The sequence below is a fragment of the Excalfactoria chinensis genome, chromosome 22, assembly GCF_039878825.1.
Source record: "Excalfactoria chinensis isolate bCotChi1 chromosome 22, bCotChi1.hap2, whole genome shotgun sequence".
NCBI lineage: Eukaryota > Metazoa > Chordata > Aves > Galliformes > Phasianidae > Excalfactoria > Excalfactoria chinensis.
This window is the reverse complement of record NC_092846.1, coordinates 1,544,834-1,568,546: the sequence shown is the minus strand read 5'-3', so window position 1 is coordinate 1,568,546 and position 23,713 is coordinate 1,544,834. Positions and strand designations below refer to the sequence as shown.

Genomic DNA, 23,713 nt, shown 5'->3' with positions numbered 1-23,713 from the left:
CGCGCCCAACCGGGCCGAGCGGGATGGGCTCGACCGCGCATGCGCTTCTTTCCTCCTCCTCCGCCCCCGTTACCACGACGCTCCGCTGCGGTCACGTGCCGGAGGATCGCCGCTCTCCCTCTTGGTTTGCAGCGTCGCGCTGGCGCATGCGCGTAGCGTCACGCGGTGCTGGCGATGGCGGCTCCGGAGGAGCGCGGGGCGGGGGGCGCCGCCGAGGAGGCGTTCCTCACCTTCTACAGCGAGGTACCGGCGGCCGAGCGCGGCGGCGGCGGGGGGGGTGAGCCCGGCCCCGCCATCCCGAGACCCGTCTGCCCGCCTCCGGTTCGCCGCGGCCTACACGGCGGTGTTGGGGCCTGGCGGGCGGAGCGGAGCCTGTGTGGGGGCGGGAGGGGGCGGCGCGGAGGGGCCCGGCCGGGTGAGCCCTGCAGCCGTGTGGGGCTGTGAGCGGCACTGCGGGCTCTGTGCTCTGTGAGCTCTGCTCTGTGGGCTCTGTTCTGCTCTGTGCTCTGCTTTGCTCTGTGCTCTGCTTTGCTCTGTGCTCTGCTTTGCTCTGTGCTCTGCTTTGCTCTGTGCTCTGCTTTGCTCTGTGCTCTGCTTTGCTCTGTGCTCTGCTTTGCTCTGTGCTCTGCTTTGCTCTGTGCTCTGCTTTGCTCTGCTCTGCTCTGTGGGCTCTGCTGTCAGCTCCGAGCTCAGCCCGGTGCTGCGCTGTTGTTACTGTGTGGCCGAAAGAGCTGGAGGTGGATCCCGTATGTGTGTCCCTCAGGTTGGTTAACAGCCCTGCTGAGTGAACGGCTGCGTGTTCCTTTCCCTAGTGATGAATAGTGAACGCCAGTCCGTGGTTTGGTTTGGATGGATAGAAGTGAATGGTCAGAGTGAAAGGTGTTTGCTTGCTTACGGTGATGTGATGGCGTTCAGTGGGCTCTCCTGGCAGTACTGGGTTAAAAGCAGCCTTGCAGCTGGTATCCAAGGTATCGGGATGACGGTACTGGTAAAGTGTAGGAGTGAAGTGAGGGCAAAAAGGCACAGTTGCTGAGCAAGCCGTGGAAGACAAAGGCAGAAGTGTTTTCTGGATTTCTTTTATAGCTGGAAGATGATGCTGACAGTGCTGTCATGCTGTAGAAAATGCTGAAAAATGTGCCCTGCTAATGCTTGAATAACTGCAGGCTTGAGATGAGCAAGAGGTGTTGTGAGTTAGAGCACAGAATGGTAACAGTTGGTGTAGCCGTCACGTAGGAAAGCAGGTAAGCGTGTTGTTATGGTTGGTTAATGAGTGTCTTTTGTTCCGCAGGTAAAACAAATTGAAAAACGAGATTCTGTTCTAACATCAAAAAACCAAATTGACAGGCTGACCCGACCTGGATCTTCCTATTTCAACTTGAATCCTTTCGAGGTTAGTCTGATCATGTTCTCCTGTCTGACTTAGCAAACCCAATTCTAGATTTACGGAGTATTTCTTTCTGGAAAGAGGTCAGAATTAGAAAGGTACAGATTTCTAGACATGAATTACAGTGCAGGAGACAAGATGATCTATATGTGCTTGATTTCTTTATGGCAGGGTAGAATTGTGTTCTGTTGGCATGCTTCTCTTGTTTAACAGCTCTGGGAGATTTGGCAGAGTAACACTAAATGCTTTGTGAATGATAACGTAGCAGGTGGCACACTGTCAGGTTCCCTTCTGACCACTGTTGACTCAGGGTTTCTGATTGTCCTTTATTTTGGGTGTTCATCCCACTGTGCATAGAAGGATTGAGAGACTCACTTGTTATAGCAGAGAGCAATCCTGGAGGAGTCGCTGGGAACTGCATATCTCCATTGCACGTTGGATTGTGTTGCTCCAGTTGCAATCAGTTAAAATCTTAAAAGGAAAGCATTGAAGGGAGCACATCGTGGTGGTGTTCTGGGTATTTGTACAATCACAGATTGGCTTGGGTTGGAAGGGGCCTTAAAAACCCACTCAGTTCCAACCCTCTGCCATGATGTGAAACTATTGCAATAGGTGACTTGCAAACTAAGGTACAGCATTGTTCACAGGGGTCCAGAAGCAGAGTGCAGCTGGCATTGAAGGAGTCCATTAAACAGTAGAGAGATTGGAGTGAATTGCAGACCCTGCAGCCAAGTTCTATGATCCATAGTGGTTCCCTGGGCAACATTAGATGTTGGCAGCATCAGGAGAAACTGACATACTGACTCCTAGAAAGAGCAGTGTTGGATTGGGGACTTGAGCAGTACACTGAGAATCCATAACTATGGAAGTTCTGTGACCAGACTTAAAGCACTGGGTTGGGCATTGCTCAGAATCTATGTTCAGCTGTTCCCAGCCTCTCTGATATCTGAGGACAACCTGAAATGCAATGGAGTTTATTTTCTGCCAAATTACATTGGCATGCTCAAAGAAACATAGCATTGCTCAAAGTACAATGTCCCAATCATGGTGTCCCTTAAAACGTTTCCATTTTACTAGGTGATAACTCATATCCTGAAGCAGCTCCCCATTGGGGTGAGCTTTCTGATGTGCCTGTATGCTGTTGAACCAAGTATTCAGAGCTTGCTGCCAGGATCCTGAAACGTGGGGCATACTGTTGAGTTTTCTCTGTTGCCGTGGTCTTTTTTAGGTTCTGCAGATGGATCCTGAAGCCACAGATGAAGAAATAAAGAAAAGGTTCCGACAGGTATTTGACTTTTGCATTTGAAGCTTCTGAAATGAAACAAGAAGCCCTGCAGAAATTGTGCAGCTGTGCTTGAGAATGGGGAAAGCAGTGGAAAAGCTGTGTCTGGGTAGAGACAAGCAGCTGTTTTGTGAAGAAATGTGTAGAACAATCTTTGTATCCATGAGGGGAAAGCTGGTCCGTGCATGGTATGCTGCTTGGTAAAACGTGTGACTGAGCCAGTGTGAACTGAAATGCCCACATATAAGCAGTGTATTGAAGCTTAGTCCAAAGAGGAGGTCAACATTTGACATCTGCCTTTCTCTTAAATACATTATCTTTGATCCAGATTTCTTTAAGAATTTCACTGATTGTTTTTTGTGGTCGGGCTACCTGAGAGAGCAGCAGCCCTGCTCAATGGCTCCTCTTCTATGCTTATGCATGAGGCACTGAAGGATGATGTTTCAGTCTGATGTTGAGTTCTCAACTTTGCTTATTAATGAACACGGCTGTCTTAGCTTTATGCTAATAGAATACTGCAGAGAAGTGTTTTGAAGTCAAAGTGATGGAATGAAATCGGTGTGTGGAATTATTAACTGAAGAAATCGAATGTCTAATTGCAGAATGTGGAACAGTCAGTAGAAGGAAAAAGATACCTGGCTATTGCAAGTCACAGGGTAAATGAGCACCGTGCTGTTACTGGGGACAGGAAGAAAGCCTGTTTCCTATGAACCAGCAGGCGTCATGGGTAAAAGTCAGGAAGTGACTGTTTTATTTTCACCAGTGTACTGGCACTGGTTTTCAGCATCACAGGAAAGATGTAGATAAACTAGAGAGTCTGGCTAACAGTGACAGAAGTAAAAGGTATGGAAAAAGAATGACTCGTGTCATCCCCTCTGATTCCTCCTGTCTGAGCTGTTCTCTCACAGAAACCACTGCAGTAGTCTATTCTTTTTCAAAAGCATCTTGATGGCAAGATTGTTTCTTTTGCAGCTGTCAATATTGGTACATCCAGACAAAAACCAAGATGATGCAGATAGAGCTCAGAAGGCATTTGAAGGTAAGTGACTCTCACCCTTGGCTGAGCTGGAGTGTCCTAGCAGTTGGACTACTGTTTTTTCTGGAGCTGTTTTAAATGCTTGTAAGACCCTGCTAAAGGACAGAATTGCTGCAGAGGTGTTTTAGATGAAGGAGAAGCAGATGTTGGCATCTGGTTGGCATTTCAGCAGCAGCATTTCACTAGGTGGCAGTAATGGTATTGTTAGTTCGCAGTAGGACGAACTCATCCATTGGGCTTCAGGATAGTTCCAAGAAAAACTGTTTATTCTGTGCATTAGATTTTATTCAAAGAGTGTGTAACAGTAATAAAATGGTTTCAGAGGCACTGCCAACCTCAAGGTAAACTTTATACCTTGTAACTAAATCACTTGATAGGATCGATGCTTTAACCCTATAATGTTCAGAGGCATCTGACAGTCTCTGACAATACCACGCCCCACATTTCGTTTGACTGATCATGAAATCACTTACCTGGATGTAATAGGGAAAAAAAAAAAGCACAAAAACCCCTCAAAACCCTACAAAGTAGCAATCTCGTGATGCCTTTAGATTGTGACTACTATAAATGTTGGTACTTGTTTTTTAGCTGTAGATAAAGCATACAAGCTGCTGCTAGATCAGGAGCAAAAGAAGAGGGCCTTGGATGTGATACAGGCAGGAAAAGAATATGTGGAACATACTGTGAGTATCCCATAAACTGTTCTTACTTTGATTTTTTTTTTGTTTCTCCTGGTTGTTAAAAGGTGAACTGAACAAAACTCGTGATGCAGCTGTGCAGGTGAACTGAGCTTCTCAAGGCATGAACAGCTGTGCTTTGAGGCTGTGTTTGAGCTCAGTACTGGATAACTCAGTGAAATTTGGTCCCTGAAGTAATTAGGTCAAACCACAAGATCTGACCTAAATAGTTGTTGTTTTTTTTTCAGTCTGTGAATGAATGATGCAGTTCAGGTCTGTGTAGGTGGAAGATAATAGGTGGTGAAAGCTGAAGACTGGGAAGTTTTGGGGAAAATCTTGACCTATAAGATAAGGAGCTTGGATTGCAACGGTCAAGAAGTTAGTTGAGTAATATGAGCAGACTATACATAACAAGCTGATATGGGAGAAATCAGATGCTTTAAATCAAGGAACACTTTATGTTCTGCTTGTTATTGTTAATATTTCAAGTATTGCAATGCAAAATAAGCTTCCTGCTAGTTTGGATGGTACATGTTGGATGTAAATGTACCTTAAAAACAAACTAACAAAGAAAAGAGAAGGGGATTATGTTGGATGAATAGTATCTAACATGTTATTTTTAATGACTGCAGTTCACATGACAGCGATCGTGTGTATATTTGGGCTGAAAGCCAGGAGATTTTGATGTAAAATAAAACATAGATCTAAATCAAGAACTTACAGTCATCCAGACTAACAGTTCTTCAAATAGAACACAATGCTATTTAGATACAGTTGGGGGATCCTTATAAAGCTTTGTAGGCTATTACTTTCATTCTTAATCTTTAGGTGAAAGAAAAAAAGAAGCAATTAAAGAAGGATGGAAAACCTCCCAATGTAGAAGAAGATGATCCTGAAGTTGTAAGTTGTGTCCTTCAGAGTGACTGAGGAGTACAGAATGTATTTTAAGGAATGGGAATCCACACCAGTATGCAGACGTTTCTTTGTCTGTTTGAGTGTTGTAAACCCTTCTTCTTACAGAAGAATAAGTTGTAAATGACTGTACCATGCACTGAGTAATATCCATCCTGGAAGTAGTTTGACTGTAGTGTAAAGAGGAAAAGCATTATGATGTTACATAGATCAAAATATCCAGTTCTTTCCTAGGAGTAAGGCATTATTGCTTGTCCATCAAACATTCTTGTTTGACTTGAATTTCATTTTGTGTTCTGAATGCTGGAATCTTACTGTCAGCAGAGAGAACCCATTGCAGCATGTCTAAAATGTGCTTTGAGGGACATGTTGTAGGAAGGGTTGTTTGGGTTGTTTCTTGCATATTGCATTTGAGGATAGAGTTGCTGTTTTGAGGATAGATCTGCTGTTCTCAAACAAGTTGATCTTACAAATTCATCATTTTTTTCCTACAAAGTGTCCTTTTTCCTCTTGGTGCCATCCCAGCAACTTCATAATGGTCTTATTTTGCATTGATTTTCGGAGGTCTTTTGCAGTTATTTAATAATGAAGTTTGTTTTAATTACAGAGATATTTTCCACTGCAAAGCCAGGGCTAAATTGTTACAACACATCAAGGAGGTCAGCTGGGAATTCACCATCTATACCGCGACCATTTAACCTTCTTTTAATATGTCAAATATTGCGGTATTGCAGAACTCAATGGACAGAATAAGAGAGCTTGAAATGAAGATCAGTTTAGGCACAGCTTCATGAATACAAATGAAAATGAAATATTATTAGGCCATTAAGTAGCTGCTTCCTGGTTACGTTAGGGCTAGAATATAACCAGCAGTGTTCTGTACTGTTTCCTATGACTCTGCTATGGCCTGAGCTCAGTGCAGGACATGAGGCTGTGTGGGCACATGCATGCTTTACTGTCTTTTTATGCTTCTCACATTCTTCTGTAGAACAGATTTTTCTAACTGTGTTAACGTGCATTGCTTTAAGACCAAATGTGTGTTTTACAGTTCAAACAGGCTGTGTACAAACAGACAATGAAGCTCTTTGCTGAACTGGAAATTAAGAGGAAAGAAAGAGAAGCTAAAGAAATGCATGAAAGGTACAAACAGCATTCTGCTTGTGCAGCTCAGGCTCTGCTTTGCCCTTCACACTTCCTAGCAAAAGATTACAAGTTAGAGAATCTGAGGAAAGGAAATGTTTGAACTGACCTTTGGGAGTCATCTGGTCCAACCTCCTGCTGAAAGCACAACCTTGGATTAGATTAACAAGGATCCTGTCAAAATGAAGCTTGAATACCTCTAATGATGTAGATTCCATTTTTCTTTGTTGAGTATAGATGTCTGTGCTTGAAGAATGCAAATAGGAAGCTTTCCCTCCTATTCTTAAGATACATTTACTATGCTTAAATACTCTGTAAAGGCCGACAAAATGAAATGGTTTTAAGTGTTGTTTGCATGCAAACAGTTGATTTCTAATTTTAACTAATTGCCAGAAATATCTTGTGGCACTTGTGATTGTAATCAATCGCCTGTTGCCTGAGTAGTTGCTGTAGATGCACTTCACAGAGCAGAGATAAAAATTAAGGGAAAAACCTTCTCCTTCTTACTTGCACATTCATGTGTTTATTAACTCCTCAAAACGTGTACCCTGAGCAGTTGTAGATAGTTATCACTAGAGTTATGAAGGATTCCAACTTGCTTTACAAGAGATGACTCACTGATTAAACGTGTCAGTGGTGCCATGCTGTCATCTCTGCTTGCTCTAGTTTTGAAACCAATTGTTTTTTGCTGTGCAGCCACAGGTGTGCGTAATTACTGATTGAATTGTCACTTACCAAGAAATTGGAAGAGCTTTCAGAGAGATGTTGAAAGTGTCACTTTGTTTCTTTAATGTAGGTGCTTGTGGTTCACAACTTCATTGTGGCTTCCCTTCCAGGAAACGACAGAGAGAAGAAGAAATTGAAGCCCAGGAGAAGGCTAAACGAGAACGAGAATGGCAGAAGAACTTTGAGGTAATCAGCAGCTTAACTGAATGCCACGTATGGGATGGGCCTCAGCAATTCTTCGCCACGCTGCTGGAAATCTCTCTGTGAAAAGAGAGAGTTTCTGTTGGCAGGTGCTCAAGCTGATTTAGATAAATGCGTAGTGAAATGGTTTGGCATAAACCTGATAGAGCTTTGATATCACTTCTCTCGAAACAGGTGTGTTGTAAATGAAGTGACAGTATGTCTTTTCAGCTCTGTCAGTGGCTTATTTTTAGCCCAAGTTGTCAATTGGAATTACTTAACCTGAGTCACTGATGGTAATCATAGCTGTTCAACCGCTGGTTTGAACTGGGTTGATACTTATCAAGCAGATTGCTGGCGCTCAGGGAATCGTTATTTCTTACAAATACCAAAGATCCAAATAATTGCTAATTCCCTTTGCTCCTTCTAGTCTGCACTGAAGGTCTAGAAGCATTGTAAGTGGCTCTGTGGTTGTGCTGCTATTCTAGGTGACAGACATACAGTCTGCCAAAGTATCTGATCTAGAGGGCAAGTTCTATGGCATAGAGAGCTGGGTGGGCAGGAAAGAATTTAATAGCCACGTGCAGGACTTCCTGAAAGGATGTGCTAGATTATTCATTGACCCTCAAACTTAATCCCAGACTATGCTGGAGAGGCCTTTATAAAACAAGGTGTCTGGCAGAGAGTTCTGTGTGCTGGGCTGGCACCCATTGGAAAGCAGACAGCTGGGATTTTTTTCAGAGACTTAAATGGGCAGAGTTTCTCTGTTCATATGCTGTACCATATGGATACAGGAAGCTGGGTATCCTGGAAAACACTGAACTGACTGCATTTGTGTAGTGCTGCTGTGTTGAGTGCACAGTGGAGTTTGGTCATGTATTGCCAGGTAGAGCAATATGTGCTGTGGTAGCATTGCTGGCAGAAGTTCTGTGATCTGTGGTCGTTGCGGTTGGAGGAGTTGGGTGTTGTTGCTCTGCAGATGCAGGGAAGGATAGATGCTGAGGAAATGTGAACTCATTTTACAAGCAAATAACGATGTACCAAAAAGGAGAACTGCAGAGCTATTGATACTCCTCCTAAACAGCTGAACCTCTGCACTTACAAGCGTGTTCTCCAGCCTTGCAGGTGCATGTCCTGGCTGCCAGGGTGCAGCATAAGGGGCAAATTGATACCGATCTCTCAAAGCTAATATGCAGAATCTCTTCTCTGGCTCTTGCAGTTGTTAACCTTTCTCTTTCTCTCTTTTGTTTCCAGGAAAGTCGGGATGGTCGTGTGGACAGCTGGAGAAATTTCCAGGCAAATACAAAAGGCAAGAAAGAAAAGAAGAACAGGACCTTCCTGAGACCTCCTAAAGTAAAAATGGAGCAGCGTGAATGATCTTGGCAGCACTGCCAAAGAGCAGCTCCCCAGTCCCCTCCCTGCTTTTAAGGACTCATTGTCACCTAGAGTAAGAATTGCTTTTTAGTAGACTGTTTGTTTCCAGTTCAATTAATTATTGGTCAAAGTATTTTTTGTACTCAGTTCATTTGAACTAGGGCCATAGTCTGAACCCAGCCAGGAACTCGCTAAATGTAGAATACGTGGCTTAGGAGGGTCCTCCCATTATTGCTGTCCTGTCTGTCTGCTGCCCTGTAACTCGATGTTTTGTACCTTACAGAGATTGTGCTGTTTCACTATATTCATTTCTAGTTTGAGAGCTGAACCAAGTGTCAGAAATGCATCCGTGCCTGTGCCAGGCATCATCTTTCTCAGCAAGTTCAGCTTCAGAAAGGTCTGAGCTGATTCTGGAGATCTGCTTCCATTACCGTTCAGTGCAGCTGAGCTGCAGTTAAGAGACCTGCAGCTCCCCACTGCACTGCGTGGTGTTTGGAAGGACTCTTCTGATCTGATTTCCATTCTGAAATCCCAGCTCTCAAGCTCACACTTCTGTTAATCTCAGACCAGCTGGTCACTTTCTGTAAAGATAACAGAACGTCTCAAATAATAGTTAAGTTGCAATGGTCCGTATGTAAAATAAATTTTTACCCACGTTACCTTTTTTTTCCTCTTTTTTTTTTTTGGCAAGGAATTATTCAAAGATACAATTGCAAATTGAATGCTGGCCACTGAGCTGGTACTGCTGCTCAGTAACACTCGCCCTGGTAAGGTTTTGTAGTTGTTCCAAAGTCTGATGTGACTTGAATTTTGAGTTAGCAGTCCTCCATTGTGGCAGTAAGGAAGACTGGGAGAAAACATCTCTTCTCTGGATGCTGCCTGAGCAGACTCTGGATGCGGTGTTCCATAGTCCAAGCTTATCCCTGGTCTTGCTGCCATGCCTTTGGGTTGGGAGCATAGACGGGACGGGAGGAATCTCCTGGGGGTGGGGAGGAGGTGTAACTTCTCAGAGCTATGGAATCAGATTGAAATAGCGAGTTTTGTTTTTTAAAACTTCAGGTGCTTATTTAAGTTTCAAAGAGATTCTCAGCTATTGAAAGGCAAACAAAGTGGAGTGCGTTACTGATTCAAGTGTGCCTGGTGGACTCTGGAGACCTCTGTCTGAGCTTCTGTCCTAATGGCAATCCTCATACCTGGGGCTTGTGGGTAGAGGCTTCCATGAAGTTCTATAGGTTTTGATGGTTGACCTCTTTCTGCATGTTGCAGAAGAAGGGTGACGTGATCAAGCTGTGTTAGCACACAGTTCTCTGCAGGAAAAGCAGCTCCCAAACATGCCTTCCTTATAAAACTAAGGTAGACTGAACTGTGCAGCACTGCTGTGAAATTCCTTTTTATTGGCATTGCTTGTTCCTTCATCAACTGGGAATGCTTTGGAGGGACACAGCTTTGTTGAGGCAGCAGTTAGACTCAGTCATGGGGAAAGCGTTAGCTCACGTTAGTGGTGTTATCTCTGAGATGCATCTCCTCTGCTTCCCGGATGAAGGGCTGTAAGAGACGAGCAGTGCTGGGCAGTAGCTCAGAGGGTAGAGCTCTTGTGCAGAAGATCCAGCTGGAGTCTCTCACCCAGAAGATACTGTTCCTTTCACTCAGCTGGCTCTGGTTCCCGTCAAAGTATTGCTCACTTGGAGTTCTCTCCCAGTGACTTTTCTCCCAGTCACTGCTTTTGATTTTGAAGTCTTGGTCTTGCTGGTAGCATTTCCTTTCACATGGTTTAATCACTTTGCTGACACACGGTATTGACCTTTCAGATCTTCTTTTCATGCTTGTTTTTTTCCCCCAAGTAGAACAGGATGAGTCCTATTAGAACTTGAGATGTTTCTTATGACCCATGTGAAGTTCCTGATTCTCAGAAATGCATCTGTTTATGAGTGTGACCGATGGAACAACATAGCACTGACCCTGAGGGGAGCAGCCTTGAGCTCCTTCAAGTCATTTGTTCCACTGAGCGTGCCTTGGCTGGGGCACAAAAATGTCTTCAAAATAAGGTTGTTCACTTTCAGTTTAGCTGCTCCTGTTTCCTTTCTTCTTGTCCCACCTGTATGTTTGTATGTCTGAATACTCAGTTTTTCTCCTGCCTTATCAGCCAGGTCCTTTGAAGCTTCTCATCAGCTGGGTGGGCTTTAGCAACAGCAGAATACCTGGCCCTTTGCTGACTATTTCCCTGCTGTATTGAAGGGATCCTGGGAGGTTAATTTTGATCCTTTTGTTCAGGCTTTGTAAAATCAAACTTGTTTGAATTGCTTGGATGGATAATAAGTGAATGCACAATGCAGGCACCCAACAGATGCAGTCTGAGCTGTTGCTTGACCTCTGCAGCGCACAACAAGGCTGTGGGATAGATTGAATGAAACACTTCAATTTCAAGAGGTAGAGATGATGCAAATCCTGAAACCCCCAGATCTTCTTTGGAGCTGTGTTTGGTCAGAGCTGTGTGTAGGCTGAAGTATTTGTCCTTGATACATAAAACAAGAAAACACATCAGTGGAAGTAAGGAGATCTCTAGGAATCCCAAAAGGATTTGGTTCCCTCCTAAGGCCAGGAGGTTGCCTTTCCCTTTGCAAATCAAGTTATGACAGCTGTGGAAAACCTGAGCGATAAGACAGAGATGAAACTTGTTCTTGAAGAGGCATAAACCATTGTGTGACTTAACATTCAGCTTAGGTTGCAGCACACACTGGTGTGCTCTCATTTACTCCTGCTGCTCGGGATTCCTGGTAGTGAATAGATCAGAGTTCTGTTAGGAAAGTCAGAATGAAGTGGAAAACAGTCCTCCTTGCTGTGAAGCCCTTTGGTGGTGGTGGTGCCTTACAGATTACACAGATGCCTGGTTTTTAGACATGCTTTACTCTATTGCCTTCATAAAGAGTATATGAAAACAAGCAGAGGTACAGAGGGAAACTAAGTCAACAAGCTGTTCTCTTCCTGAACCCAAGAGCAAGAGGTTATGGAGGGAAATGAGCAAGAAATGTTTCCTGCTAGCTGAGGATGTCTCTGCCACGTATTGGCAGATGCTGGTGGAGATGTTTTCTTCTGCTTATCATCTCCAGCTCCATGCTGCTGGACGTGGTATGAAATTGCATTGGGTCCAGCACCACCTTGCCTATGCTGTGTATGTGGCTTTATCTTCTGGCCTTCTTCCCCGAGATGCCCTGTCCTTGTAAGTGCATGGAGAACCACTCTTTCTCCTACCCTGCCTATTTCAGGAGCATAACTGTAGCTCTGGGGGATTACCTATAGGAATGGCAATGCTGGATAGAAGGACCCAGGGGGGAGATATCAAGGGCAGGCGCTCTCCTCTTCCTGCCCACCAGAGGGGTTTGTGCTAGGCTACTCTCTCTCAAAGCAAATGAAACTGAGAGGTTGGGCTTCAGCAGAGCAAGTTTCCTTCACAAAGAGTTGGGCTGTTGCATGCAGTGCTGTTATCTGGAGCGCACAGGCCGTCATGGCTTCCTTTTCTCCTTACAAACAGAAGTAGAAGCAGCAAGGCCTCCTCTGCTGGGGCAGTTGCGATTCCCACAGGAATGAGATCTGGGTGTTGTCTCTTGTGCACCAACCTGCTGCCCCAGGGCCTGACAGCGTGTGTGACTGCGCTGTGGGCTGAGATCTCTCCTCATTTCCCAGAGCTCTGCTGCTGCAGTGCCGTGCTCCTCTGGCTGCTGGCAGCTCCTGCTGTTTTGGCAATGCCTTTTGCTGCTTGGACTTGGTGTTGTGCTCAATATGGGCACAAAAAGGCTTTCAGACTCCTTGGGCAAGAACGGCTACACGCTTTGGGAGAGCTGAGTCATTTCTAGCAGGAGATCTATAGTTTGACCTCTTCCATACCACTGAAATGGACTCTTCACATTGCCAGGCTCTGGCAGCCTGCTTCATTGAGGTTTCCCATCTGAGACACCCGCGTGTCCTACAGTGGCAGAGAAGTCATAGAATCATTAAGGTTGGAAAACACCTCCAAAACCCCAAGGTCCATCCCCACCCCCACCATGCCCACATCCCTCAGTGACCTCAGGTGACCTGCCAAATCCAGATCCAGTCACATTAATATTAACATGAAACTAAGGTGCAGAGTCCCTCGCTTTTGCCTCACATGCAAAACAATGTTCTCACCAAAGCAAGCAAGGATGCAAGTTGAAGATGATGGGTGGGATTTATCCGTCATCTGTATTATTGGGCACATCCTTTTCAGCTGCAGGCACACCCTGCCTGGACACTTTGCTGTATTGACTGGGATGGAGTTTACGTGAGTGTGTTTTGATGACGAAAAGGGGCACTTGTAAAGGAAAATCATGCTGGCATGTGGCCCGGTGCACTTGTTATGGTTCAAACAGGGCGGTTGGGTGTCCAGCAGGCTTAGATGGGGAGTTGTGTGACTGTGGGCTGTGCCTGTTCTGATAACAGCCCAGGTTGGATACGATGCACTTTCAGCATTCTGTGCCCCTACCAGCAGTGGTTGTTCAGCCCTTTGTGGCTGTCCCAGCTCTCAGAATCCTCATGCCTCCTTCCTTGCAGAAACTGGCTCTTGTTAAGAGAAAGAAAACCCAGCAGCATTTCCTTGTTAAACAGCCTGCGGTGAATGCAGGCAGCAGCAGGAAATGTGGAATCTCGTTACAGCACAAGTGACTCAGGGCGGTGTTATGCCTCTAGTCTGTGCAATGTCGGTGCACACCTGGGGAAACCCCACATGAAACCTGAGCAATGCCCTGGGACTGTGGCAGCAAGCCAGAGGGTGAGCGAGCCCCAAAGAAAGGGTGTTCCATCCAAACCATCCACCCTTTCTTCCCAAAGCGGTGGGACGGGAGCTGCCATGGTAAGGGAACTTAATGCTGCAGCCTGGGGTGGATTTCTGGCCAGTGTTTCCTCATCGTCCCCTGGGACTCCCACACTGAGCAGCCTGATCCTGACACAGTGCCTCCCTGTAAGTCAGCTGCTGCTGCTGAGGTGTTGGAACAAGCACGGAGTGCTGCTCTGGCTGCCACCCATGCTTGGAAGGGAGTAAGTTGCCTGGATGATGCTGAGCCCGGATCCCTGGCATGGAGCTGCTGCAGGTGGGGCTGCCCCATCCCAGGGCACAGGATGATGGCAGGGAGCAGCGAGCCCCTGTCCTGCACAGCCATTTCCCTGTGAGATCCGTGCTGTGCACCAGGGTGTGGCCGGGGCACATCCGAGCCATGTTGCAAGTGCCAAGAGGGAAGTGAGTCACCCACCTGCGAACCAGCGCCTTCTTTCCTGTCCCTGCTCCTCCTGGTAGAGCTCCTTCAGGCCCGGCTCAACTGCTGCTGCTGCTCACAGAGGACCAGCGTCTGCTGAGCTGGTCAGCCCCAAGGTAAGGACATCCCATCCCTTCTGCTCACCTCCCTCCCTCCCGAGCTCCTTATGCTCTGTCTCGTTGCTGTGGGATGTGGGCTGTGCATCCCCCTGGTGTCTCTGACCCGAGGCTGCCCTCACCCTCTCTGCCTGAGTGCCCCCAGCAGATGTGTGTGTTTGTGCCCTGAGTGGTGGCACGGCTCTTGCCCAGCCGGGAGCTCACAACCACAGAGTAGCAGTGGAAGAGTGGGGATGTGGTGGTAGTGCAGTCTGTGGCTGTTTGCCTGGGGGCTCCGTGTAACAAAACCATCCAGAGCCCGCCTGGCTCCACGCAGTGCACATCTGCAGAGCTCCCCCATTGCCTGGGACTGGCAGGGCTCACACCCAGCTGTGTCCTTGTCCCGCACACAGCACTTCATTGCTCCCATCCTGCTGGCAGCAGCTCAGCGCTGGCACGTCGTGTTGTTCCTATTTGCTACCCCTGTCACTGAACAAAGCAGCTGTGTGTGTGCAGAGCCCACCTGCTAACTGCTGCTGCTCTGCTTGCACTCCATGCTGAGCTTTTCTCCACTAATTCAATCCCCAGGGATTTGCTCCTCCAGGATCCAGCATCCCAGATACAGCAAGCAAAAGTATCTTTTACCCCCTTTTCTTAATAAAACTAAAGGCTCCTTCAGGATGGCATTCAGTGCAGGTGGACTTTGTGTGCTGGAAGACCTGGACTGCTCTGTAAGTCGGGCTCCCAAAACCACCATGTGTTTTAATGCTGGATTCAATGTTGTACATTTGGAAACAGCAGCAGCGCAGCCCCAGAAGAGCAGGGAGTGATTTCTGACCAGAACTCCTCCCCAGACCTTCCAGGCTTTCATTTCCTCTAAGAATTTGGCTGCTCAGGACAGCACACGTTGTTTTGCAGCTCTGCAGCCTTTGCTAATGGTCCCCTTCCTCCAGTGACAAGACATCCTCACCGGCTGCTCTGTCCAAAGCCACGGACCAGTTGCCAGCCAGCCTCCCTGGAGTGCTTTTAATTTGTTTTTAATGTCAGTTCCCAGAATCACTCTCACAGGCAGGGCACAAACGGGGCTCCGGCCACTCGAGGAGGACCGAGGTCTTTGGTTCAGCTTTGCAGTGCTGCTAATGCCTCCTGCATGGAGCTTAACCCCCAGCATGGGAGCTGCAGTTTGGAATGTGCTGGCCTAGCTGGGGCTGTACCTGCAGTTTTGCTGTACCTGCAGCTTTGCTCGTCACTGGCATCCTCCTGAGCACCACACCGATATGCATCCCTGTGATGAGTGCTCCTCAGGCTGCTCCAATCGTGGTGGTCAGAATGTGATGGCGAGTGGTCCAGGAGAAGATCTGCCATGCTGTGGTGTCCCAGTGCCTGCTGAAGGTCCCTGAGATCAAAGCAGATGTGACACAGCTGTACTCATGGGTCTGTTTGTACCGAACACAAATGTAAGGAGATTCTGCTAAAGAATGAGTCTATCTGGGAGGTATACGAGTACTTCCTTTCCTTGGAGTTACTGCGTCAAAACTCTTCTGGCTTCTGCCTTTTATCTATTTAGAAGAAGGATGTTCAAACGCTACCTGATCCCAGGGACAAGGAGTGGATTCCTATCCTGCTCTTAAAGGACAATTCCAACCCTGCCTTCCTTTGGGATTATCAGATGTTTTGAGGAAACAGCTCTAAGGACTTTCCAGATCTTTGCTGCGGTTGATTGTCTTTCCTCTACAAGGCTATTTTATTTCTCATTTCCTTTGAGCTGATGTCACACGTTTCCTCTTCTCTAGTGACTCTGCAGTCATGCTGCAGTTGCTCCCATTCTGGTGTCCTCTCCTTGAGAGTTGCCCTCGTGGAGACCTTTCAGACCGCGGTCAGAGCAAATAACTCTTAGAAGAGGACCGAGCACACTCAATAAGAGCAATCTCTACTAAAGCAGAAGATGGGCACATTGCACTGAATCCCTTTGTGGTAAGCACAAAAGACGTTTTATTGATGCTATTCCTGCTGAAAGATGTTTTTTTCTGATGTCGTGGCCATCAGCCAGTAAATCCTTAATGGGAGAGCATGGCCCATAGGAGAGACTGGGACCGGAGTCTGTGTTTATCCCAGCCACTCCACTGTGCAGCTGGTGACTTCCAGCCCTAGTTCTGCACATGGTAAAGCTGATGATAGAAAGCTCTGGGGAATGTACTGGGCAGTGGCTTTGGGCTACAGCTACCAGGGATGTGGTAACGCGGTGCAGCCTGGTGCAACTGGGTATGGGACCCATAGCTGCCAGCTTGAACTCCACCACCACTTTTCCCTCCTGCTGGCACAGAGAACGTTTGTGTTTTATACAAAGAGGAACTGCCTCAAGAGGAGAGACTGAGTGAGATGACCAGTATGGTCGCTGTGGCTGAGACAAGTCTGAATAAGTTTGGAGGGGAGCTCTCTTCTAGTTGCATGACTGGCACTGCACAGCCAACTACTACCAAGGTAGATGAGTTTGACCAAGCCCTGCCAGAGCATAGTTAACAACTTAGAGCACATCCTTGCATTCATCTCTCCAGTCAGATTGCAGCTCCTTAGCCCAAAGCTGTCTTCCTTCTGTGTAGGGCTTTGCAGGTGGGAGATGCACAGGTTTAATTTCCTTAGCACCTGCCTGCTCAATCCAGCAACTGGGGGCAGGTCTGGAAAAAGACAGAAATTCATGGAGCCCCAGCATGCAGCAGCAGACATGCAGGGATGGAGGGATTTCACTGCAAGCAGAGCCCAAATTGACTTTGTGGGTAACATCAAAGATCCCAGCCCCAAACAGCAGAACTGTCTGCTGGAGGTGGCAGCCACTCAGAATGGTCAGTTTAGGAAACAGATTTGAACCAGCTATGAGGTCTCTAATGATCTTAGGTAATTAGGACTTCATTTTACTTCTTATGCTGCTGTTAGAAGAGTGCATCAAGCAGAGTTCCCCACGTGTCTCTCTTCACCCCTTCCCTGAAGCTTCTGTGCCCGCTGCCCCTGAGCCAGGGATGCAATGAGCCAGGGATGCAAACCCTCTCATGTCTTTACCTGGGGTGAGTCCCCACTGAGCGCTTTTCATCTATAAATGAGGGTGCAGAAATGGAGCCATGAGGACTTGCCTTGAGCCCTGCATAAATCAGAACAGGGAGCAGAGCATCCAGCAGCAATGAGAAGGTCCCATGGCAGGTTGTGTGCATCCAGAGTTGTCACATCCATAAGCATCTATGAGGAGTGAGGAGGGACAGGCTGGGAAAGGTGACAGCTGCCTTCCTCTCCCCCCAGCTGGGAAGTACAAAGAAGTATGAAGGTGTTTGCAGAGTTTTCTGAGGAAAGGGGCAGTTTTCTTGAGGTAGAGCTGACTTCCCTATTTGGAGAGGAAAAATGCACCACTGCAAATGAGGAACCAACCAGCATGTGGGCACAAAAGTGTCTCAGAAAGGGTTTTGTGCCCCCGCTGCTAGGGAAGATGCAGTTTTGAGGCAGAGTGGTGCTTGCCCAGGAGGAAGCTTGCTGCAAGACACTTGTTGTCTGTGGGGCTGCAGAGCACAGCGAGCACATTGCAACGTGCAGCACTCGGCTTTGCCCTCATCATTTGCACAAGAAGTTTAGGCAGTGTGACTGGTGGCAAGGTTCACACGGGAAACCATCACGTTCTGCATTTTACAAACCCTGTGTTGGCTTGGATTTGTTACAGGCCCTGTGTGATGTGAATGAGTGGCCTCACACACTCTTTTTGGTGGCTCCCCACCACAAAATAGCCACTCTGTGATAGTGGGTCGTCTCCCTCCGACTTCCCAAGGGAGCAAAAACCAGCAGATCTGCAGGACTGGGAGAGGCGAGTCCAGTGTCTCGCAGAGCACTGGTGCTAGAGAGAAGAGCAGGCCTTGTGTCCTCTGCATGGTGAAATAAGCAGGTTGGAGCATGCAAGGGATCAGTCTGAATCCCACCCAGACCTGAGATGAGAACACGGATGGTATTGAAGGTGCAGGAATTTGATGTCAAAGCTGTAGGTAAGGTCTAAAGAACTACTAAGTGAGGTGGGGACTGGTAACATTGAAATCCTGAAGGCATCTCTTTAGTGACTGTGTTTGTCAGTTACTTTCACCGGAAAGCACAGAACTGCTGCTGCTCCAATTGCATTTGATGCAGAACTTCGGGGGGAAGAACAAAGAGAAAGAGCCATGTCATTTTGAGAGAAGCCTGAATTCAGAATGAGGGCACAGCAGAAAACAGGCAGGCTTTAAAGAAAGAGAACTAAGAGTGAAGAAAACCCTGTTTGCCAATAGCAAAAGATGAAGAAGCTCAGTCAGCGTAGCTGGGAGGAGGAGATGGTTTTATCTGTTATATGAACCTTTGTGCATAAGTCTTTTGAGATTAGTGATCTGAGATATGAAACATAGCAAAAAACACTGGATGAAGGCCCAGAGGACATTATGGTGTGGGAATGGGATGGATGACAGGACCCAAGGGGACAGAGCAGGTGCCTGAACCTCAAACTGGGGCACTGGCAAAAACTCCTATGGTTCCAGACAGCTGAAATTGAAAGCTGGGCTTTGGCTTAGCAATGGCACAACACCAATCAGCTCATTTTATGCTTCTTCTTCTCAGGTAAGGAGAAAAGCTACAGCAGGAATTGTGGTTCACACGTGTCCACTCAACAGCACGATGTCTGGAGAGAGCAAAGATGCTGCTGCAGGCAGCATGTGCCCAATAGACTCTGAATTTCGCTACAGCCTCTTCACTGTTTTCTACAGCATCATTTTCATTCTGGGCTTTGTTGCCAACTGCTACGTGCTCTGGATTTTCAGCCGTATTTACCCCACCAAGAAACTCAATGAAATCAAGATATTTATGCTGAACCTGACAGTAGCTGACCTGCTCTTCCTGGTCACGATGCCACTGTGGATTGTTTACTATCACCACCACGGGGACTGGATCATGCCCAAGTTCCTCTGTAACGTGGCTGGCTGTTTATTCTTTGTGAACACCTACGCTTCTGTTGCCTTCCTGATGGTCATTACATACAACCGTTACCAAGCTGTGACGAATCCCATTAAAGCAGCTCAGTTTACCACCCAGAGAAGGGGGATCTTTCTGTCAGCAGCCATCTGGATCATAACAGTGGGCAGTGCTTTGTATTATATTTTTGATGACAACACGAATGTGGAGGAGATTGGCTCAAATAATTATACACGTTGCTTTGAGCGCTATGACTCTACTGGCGATGTTACACCTGTTCTTGTCATTCACGTCATCATCTGCACCCTCTTCTACATCATTTTCCTATTTATCCTGGCCTGGAACATCATCATTATCAGGACCCTGTTCTCCAAATCAGGGCAGCAGCGGAAGAACGCTCACGTTAAGCAAAGGGCGCTCTGGATGGTTTGCACTGTGCTGGTTGTGTTCATCATAAGCTTTGTGCCTCATCACATTGTGGACCTGCCCTGGACACTGACTGTTCTGGAGCAATGGGAGAAGGAAAACTGTCGATTGCGCCAGCAGCTCAATGATGCTCACCAGGTGACTTTGTGCCTCTTGAGTATGAACTGCGTGTTGGACCCAGTCATCTACTGCTTCCTCACCAAGAAGTTCCAGAAGCACGTATCACAAAATCTGAAGAGCATGAAAGGGAGTCGCAAGTGCTCCAAGCAAACCACAGACACGGTGATTGAGGGCACCATCCACCAAGAGGATGCTGTTGGGTTCTAGGTCAGTTGCTTCTGACTGCAGAGACTGAGGTGTGCGAATGAGTCACTCATCATTTCACAGACAAAGGCACAGAGGGACGTGACAGGAGCAGGATATTACTTTTCATTTTTCTTGTTAGAGGAATGAATGCTCATTTGTGACAGGACAAGAGGCAACGTGCACAAACTGGAACGCAGGAGGTTCCCCCTGAACATCAGGAGGAACTTTTTAATGTGAGGCTGACAGAGCACTGCCACAGATTGCCCAGAGAATCTCCTTGGAGATCTTCATAAGCCACCTGGATGTGGTGCTGGGCAAGAGGCTCTGGGTGTCCCTGCTGAAGCAGGAGTTGGACCAAATGGACTCAAAGTCCCTTCCAACCTCCGTCATTCTGTGATTTCTTCTATCGCTCTCAACCAGCAGAACTGAAGCTTGTAAAAATCTATGAGAAAAGCATCTTCTGTCTGTGCTGTGGGCACTGACAGCAGCTCAGGCAATCTGCTTTAACCTGAAAGAAATGCGGTGAGTGTCTGCAGTGAGCAAAGTACACTGAGATTACCCATTACGTCAGCCCTGATAGCACCGTGTCTGGTCCTTCACCTGTTCAGCTTCCAGGAAAAGCCCAGTATCAGAGCTGTAAGACTTCTAAACAACCTGGTGGAACGTGCTGAGCTGCTAACGTAATCAAGTAACAATTCTGAGCAGCTGTTAGGAACTGTCTTTGTATCTGTATTGCTTCTGTATCAGACAAGTCACCAGACAAAGGTAACACAAGGAAGTGAAATGGGCAGTGCCTCAGTCCCCATCCCAAATCAGCTCCCCAAAGAGGGCTGCTGTCTGCCCTGGTTTCTTGTATGACTGCAGAACTGGAAAGTAAGTGGCCTCTTGCACTCAGATTGGTAGTTTTTGGCTGGCTGGTAATTTAGGGCCTGTGGAGATCCCACCTCATTTTGGATGCCCTGGTTAACAGAAGATTGCTGTCAGCATGGGCATTATTAGGAGACCAAAAAATAACAAAACTTTAAATGCTTCTCTATCTTCATTCTTATTTATTTGTATGAGGATTGTAAAAATCAACCGTGCATTGTCCTTCCTCTCGCCTTTTTATTTCTGCTGACTGGTTCTTGATAATCTACCACAAATGAAGTATTAGGTTGGGTCACAGCACTGTCTGAGTAAACCAGTGATGCATAGTGATGCAGCGATGAAATACATGCAATTGGGAAAGACTTGAGACTCCTCACTCAGGGCTGGCAGCAGCCAGTAGGGCCCTAAGGCAATTTTCCAGGGGTGCCTATTTCTGTTACAAGTCATGAGACAATTGAGGTTTATTTTTCTGACTGTAATTACTCAATCCAGCACAGGAAATTGGGCAGGGTAAGGAAGGGAAGCTACTTGTTTTTAACAATCATTTTTTGGTTCCTCAAACTACATGGGAGAGTCTGGCTGGTAATGTAAGAAAAGTCTATCTGACGTGGCAATACTTGTGTTCTCAGCAGCCTTCATATGCCCACCAGTTATGAGGAGAAGGTGAAAGAAGAGCTGGAGTCTTTCCCAAGATAAGACCAACGTTACTATCAGACCTGTCTATGTATCAGTGGAGATGGGTGTCCTTCAGCTGTATCTCCTGCAGCAGCTTTTGTGCTGATATGTGTGCCAATGAGCAAAAGAACTAAAATGCTGTCTCTGAATTGAGCTGTGCGCTCAATTCTGTACCAGGCAGAGAGCAGGATGTGACCATAAGCCAAATGTGTCCCCTCCTGGCTCTGTACTCTGCTCCAGTATGGTCACTCACCAAGAATACCTGCTGACATCTCTTGGCAGACCCTGGCCACGTTCAAAGCTTTGCTCCACAGCTGCAGCCCACCCAGTGCACAGCGAGGATCACAACAACTTCATCTTAAAGGCCGAATCCTGGGAGCTGGAGGAACGTGCTCCTGTGTTTTTGCCCTTCTCAGATGGCACATTCTGGCCGAGATGCTCTTCCAGCTGGCAAAGCTTTTCTCCTCACCAGACGGTAGATCTCACTTGCTTCACAGCTGCTAAAGCACCCGACAGCTTGAGTTTGGCAGCTCTTGGAGGAAACGGAAAGGGATTATTTGGTGTAGAAAGGCGTAAGTTGGTTTTCTATAGACTACAGGGAAACCTGCAGCCACGTTAAATACACGCAGGGTTAAAGCAAGCAAACACTGCACAGAAACCAGCTGTAAGGCAAGTGAGAGCTCAAGGGAACAAATGGAAACTTGTTTCTAAGGGGAAGGGCAAGGGAAGAGCTCCGAGGCCGCCTCACGAGCCGATGTTGCAATAAGTTAGTCAGCAAAAAGGCATTTAAAACAAGCCTGACCTTCTGCTCCCGGTACTTCAGTGCTGCAGGACGCGGTTCTGATCTGCAGTTGAAAGGGATCCTCAAGCGTTCCTCTAAATAAAGCGTGTTTCCTGAAGGCACTGCCTTTCAGAGGTCTCCTTTAAGGTCTCCCTTCTTCTCGCCGTGCAGTATTTACACACACGGCACGTTCTCCACACACACCCCGCAGTGCGGCCTTCACGCTCAGCCCCATCGGACCCACCGCTCCCTGCTCCCCCCCTCACAGAACACGGCTCCCGCCTTCTGGGTGACGCTGACGTCACTTCTGGTGTAGCCGCATTCTGCTTCCGGGTCTTGCTGCTGCTGCAGCGGATCCGTGGGGCCGCCGCTGCCATGTCGGATGCGGGTCGCGTTCCCGGGTGCGGCTGCGGGGCCGCTTCTCGGTAAGAGCTCGTTGAATGCGGCTGGGCTGCGCTCCGAGGAGCCTCCGCCGTTCATCCCCTCTCCGGTCCTTCAGGCCCAAAGGGGCCGCGGCTCGGGGGAACGGGAGGAGCGCGTGGCTCCGTTACCGCCTTTCCTGTGGGCCCGAAGGGATGCCGCGGGCCGCTCGGGCGATGGCGTCGGGTTGGAGCCAGGAGCGCCGCCGGTGCAGCCCGGTGTTGTACTCCGGGAGTCCCGGTGTCTCCTGAGGGCGCTGGGAGCATCCGAGAGCTGCGGGAAGAGGCTGCCCGGCTCATTGAGCCCGGGAGTGAGGAACGGTGGTGTGAGGTAACCGGGAAGCACGGCCTGCGGGGCGACTGGGCCTCGGGGACCGTCTGCACGGCTGTCGGTGTGGAGCTCCAGGCGGCCTTGTGGGAACTCTGCAAAGAGGCAGTTCAGAGAATAGAACAGTTCCTTTGGACGGGACCGTATTTATAACAGAGTCACGTAATAGTTGGGATAGAGGGAACCTCAAAACCTCCCAGCCGAATCCCTGCCATGGGCTTGGTGCCCCCATAGGTCAGTCTGCCGAGGGCCCATCCATGGCCTGGGACACCAGGAGTGGGACTCCCACAGCACTGGGCAGCAGTGTCAGTGCCTCACCGCCCTCTGAGTAAAGCATTTCACCTCATAACTAACCTAAATCTTACCTCTTTAAATGTAAAACTGTTCCACCTTGTGCTATCACTGTCGTGACGTAAAAAGTCAGTCTCCATCGTGTTTAAATACTTTAAATATTGGAAGGTAGCAGTGGGGTCACCCCAGAGACCATCTCATCCAACCACTTCAGGGCTAACCAAAAGTTAAAGGGCGTTATCCGAATGCATCTTGAACACCATCAGGCAAGGGACATCAACCAGCTCATTAGAAAGGTGGTCCCAGTGTGTGACCAGTCTCTTAGAGAAGAAATTTCTCCTAATGTCCATTTTGAACTTCCCCTGGTGCAGCTTTGTGCTCTTCCCACGTCCTGCCACTGGTTGTGGATTGATGAGACCAACATCTTCCTCTGTACCTCCTCTCCCCAGGAAGCCGCAGGGAGAAATGAGGCCACCTCTTGGCCTTGTCACCTCCAAACTGAACAACCCAAGTCTCAGCCTCTCATAGGTCAGGTCTTCAGCCCTGTTACCAGCTTTGTTGTCGGGGTACATTCTTATTAGTGGG

General features: G+C 47.7%; 3 protein-coding genes and 1 long non-coding RNA gene across 9 annotated transcripts in view; 3 read left to right on the top strand and 1 right to left on the bottom strand.

The window, feature by feature from the left end:
- Window positions 1-40: 40 nt before the first annotated feature.
- On the top strand, window positions 41-8,724 carry DNAJC8 (DnaJ heat shock protein family (Hsp40) member C8). 2 transcript variants are annotated; one of them, XM_072355315.1, is made up of 9 exons: window positions 41-243; window positions 1,289-1,390; window positions 2,613-2,669; window positions 3,639-3,705; window positions 4,291-4,385; window positions 5,208-5,279; window positions 6,340-6,431; window positions 7,268-7,343; window positions 8,592-8,724. In XM_072355315.1, exons 1-9 carry the CDS (start codon window positions 175-177, stop codon window positions 8,712-8,714), a joined length of 753 nt encoding a protein of 250 aa, XP_072211416.1. In that variant the 5' UTR covers window positions 41-174; the 3' UTR covers window positions 8,715-8,724. The 2 variants fall into 2 exon arrangements, with proteins under 2 accessions (XP_072211416.1, XP_072211417.1); XM_072355316.1 differs by lacking the exon at window positions 41-243 and adding an exon at window positions 408-763.
- A 3,812-nt stretch (window positions 8,725-12,536) lies between these two features.
- LOC140261656 (uncharacterized) lies at window positions 12,537-22,244 on the bottom strand. Its single transcript, XR_011905757.1, has 4 exons — window positions 22,112-22,244; window positions 21,563-21,841; window positions 15,302-15,466; window positions 12,537-12,672 (listed from the first exon to the last, which is right to left on the bottom strand). It is a non-coding gene; the product is annotated as an uncharacterized lncRNA (long non-coding RNA).
- Window positions 15,902-22,221, top strand: PTAFR (platelet activating factor receptor). Its single transcript, XM_072355313.1, has 2 exons — window positions 15,902-16,044; window positions 18,685-22,221. Exon 2 carries the CDS (start codon window positions 18,742-18,744, stop codon window positions 19,786-19,788), a length of 1,047 nt encoding a protein of 348 aa, XP_072211414.1. The 5' UTR covers window positions 15,902-16,044; window positions 18,685-18,741; the 3' UTR covers window positions 19,789-22,221.
- A 192-nt stretch (window positions 22,245-22,436) lies between the features above and the next one.
- EYA3 (EYA transcriptional coactivator and phosphatase 3) overlaps window positions 22,437-23,713 on the top strand; it is a 35,499-nt gene continuing 34,222 nt past the window's right edge. For all 5 annotated transcript variants that reach the window (XM_072355304.1, XM_072355297.1, XM_072355307.1 and 2 more), the window contains exon 1: window positions 22,437-22,515. In XM_072355304.1, the coding sequence (XP_072211405.1) occupies window positions 22,473-22,515 (43 nt within the window). In that variant the 5' untranslated portion in view covers window positions 22,437-22,472. The remainder of the gene's footprint in view (window positions 22,516-23,713) is intronic.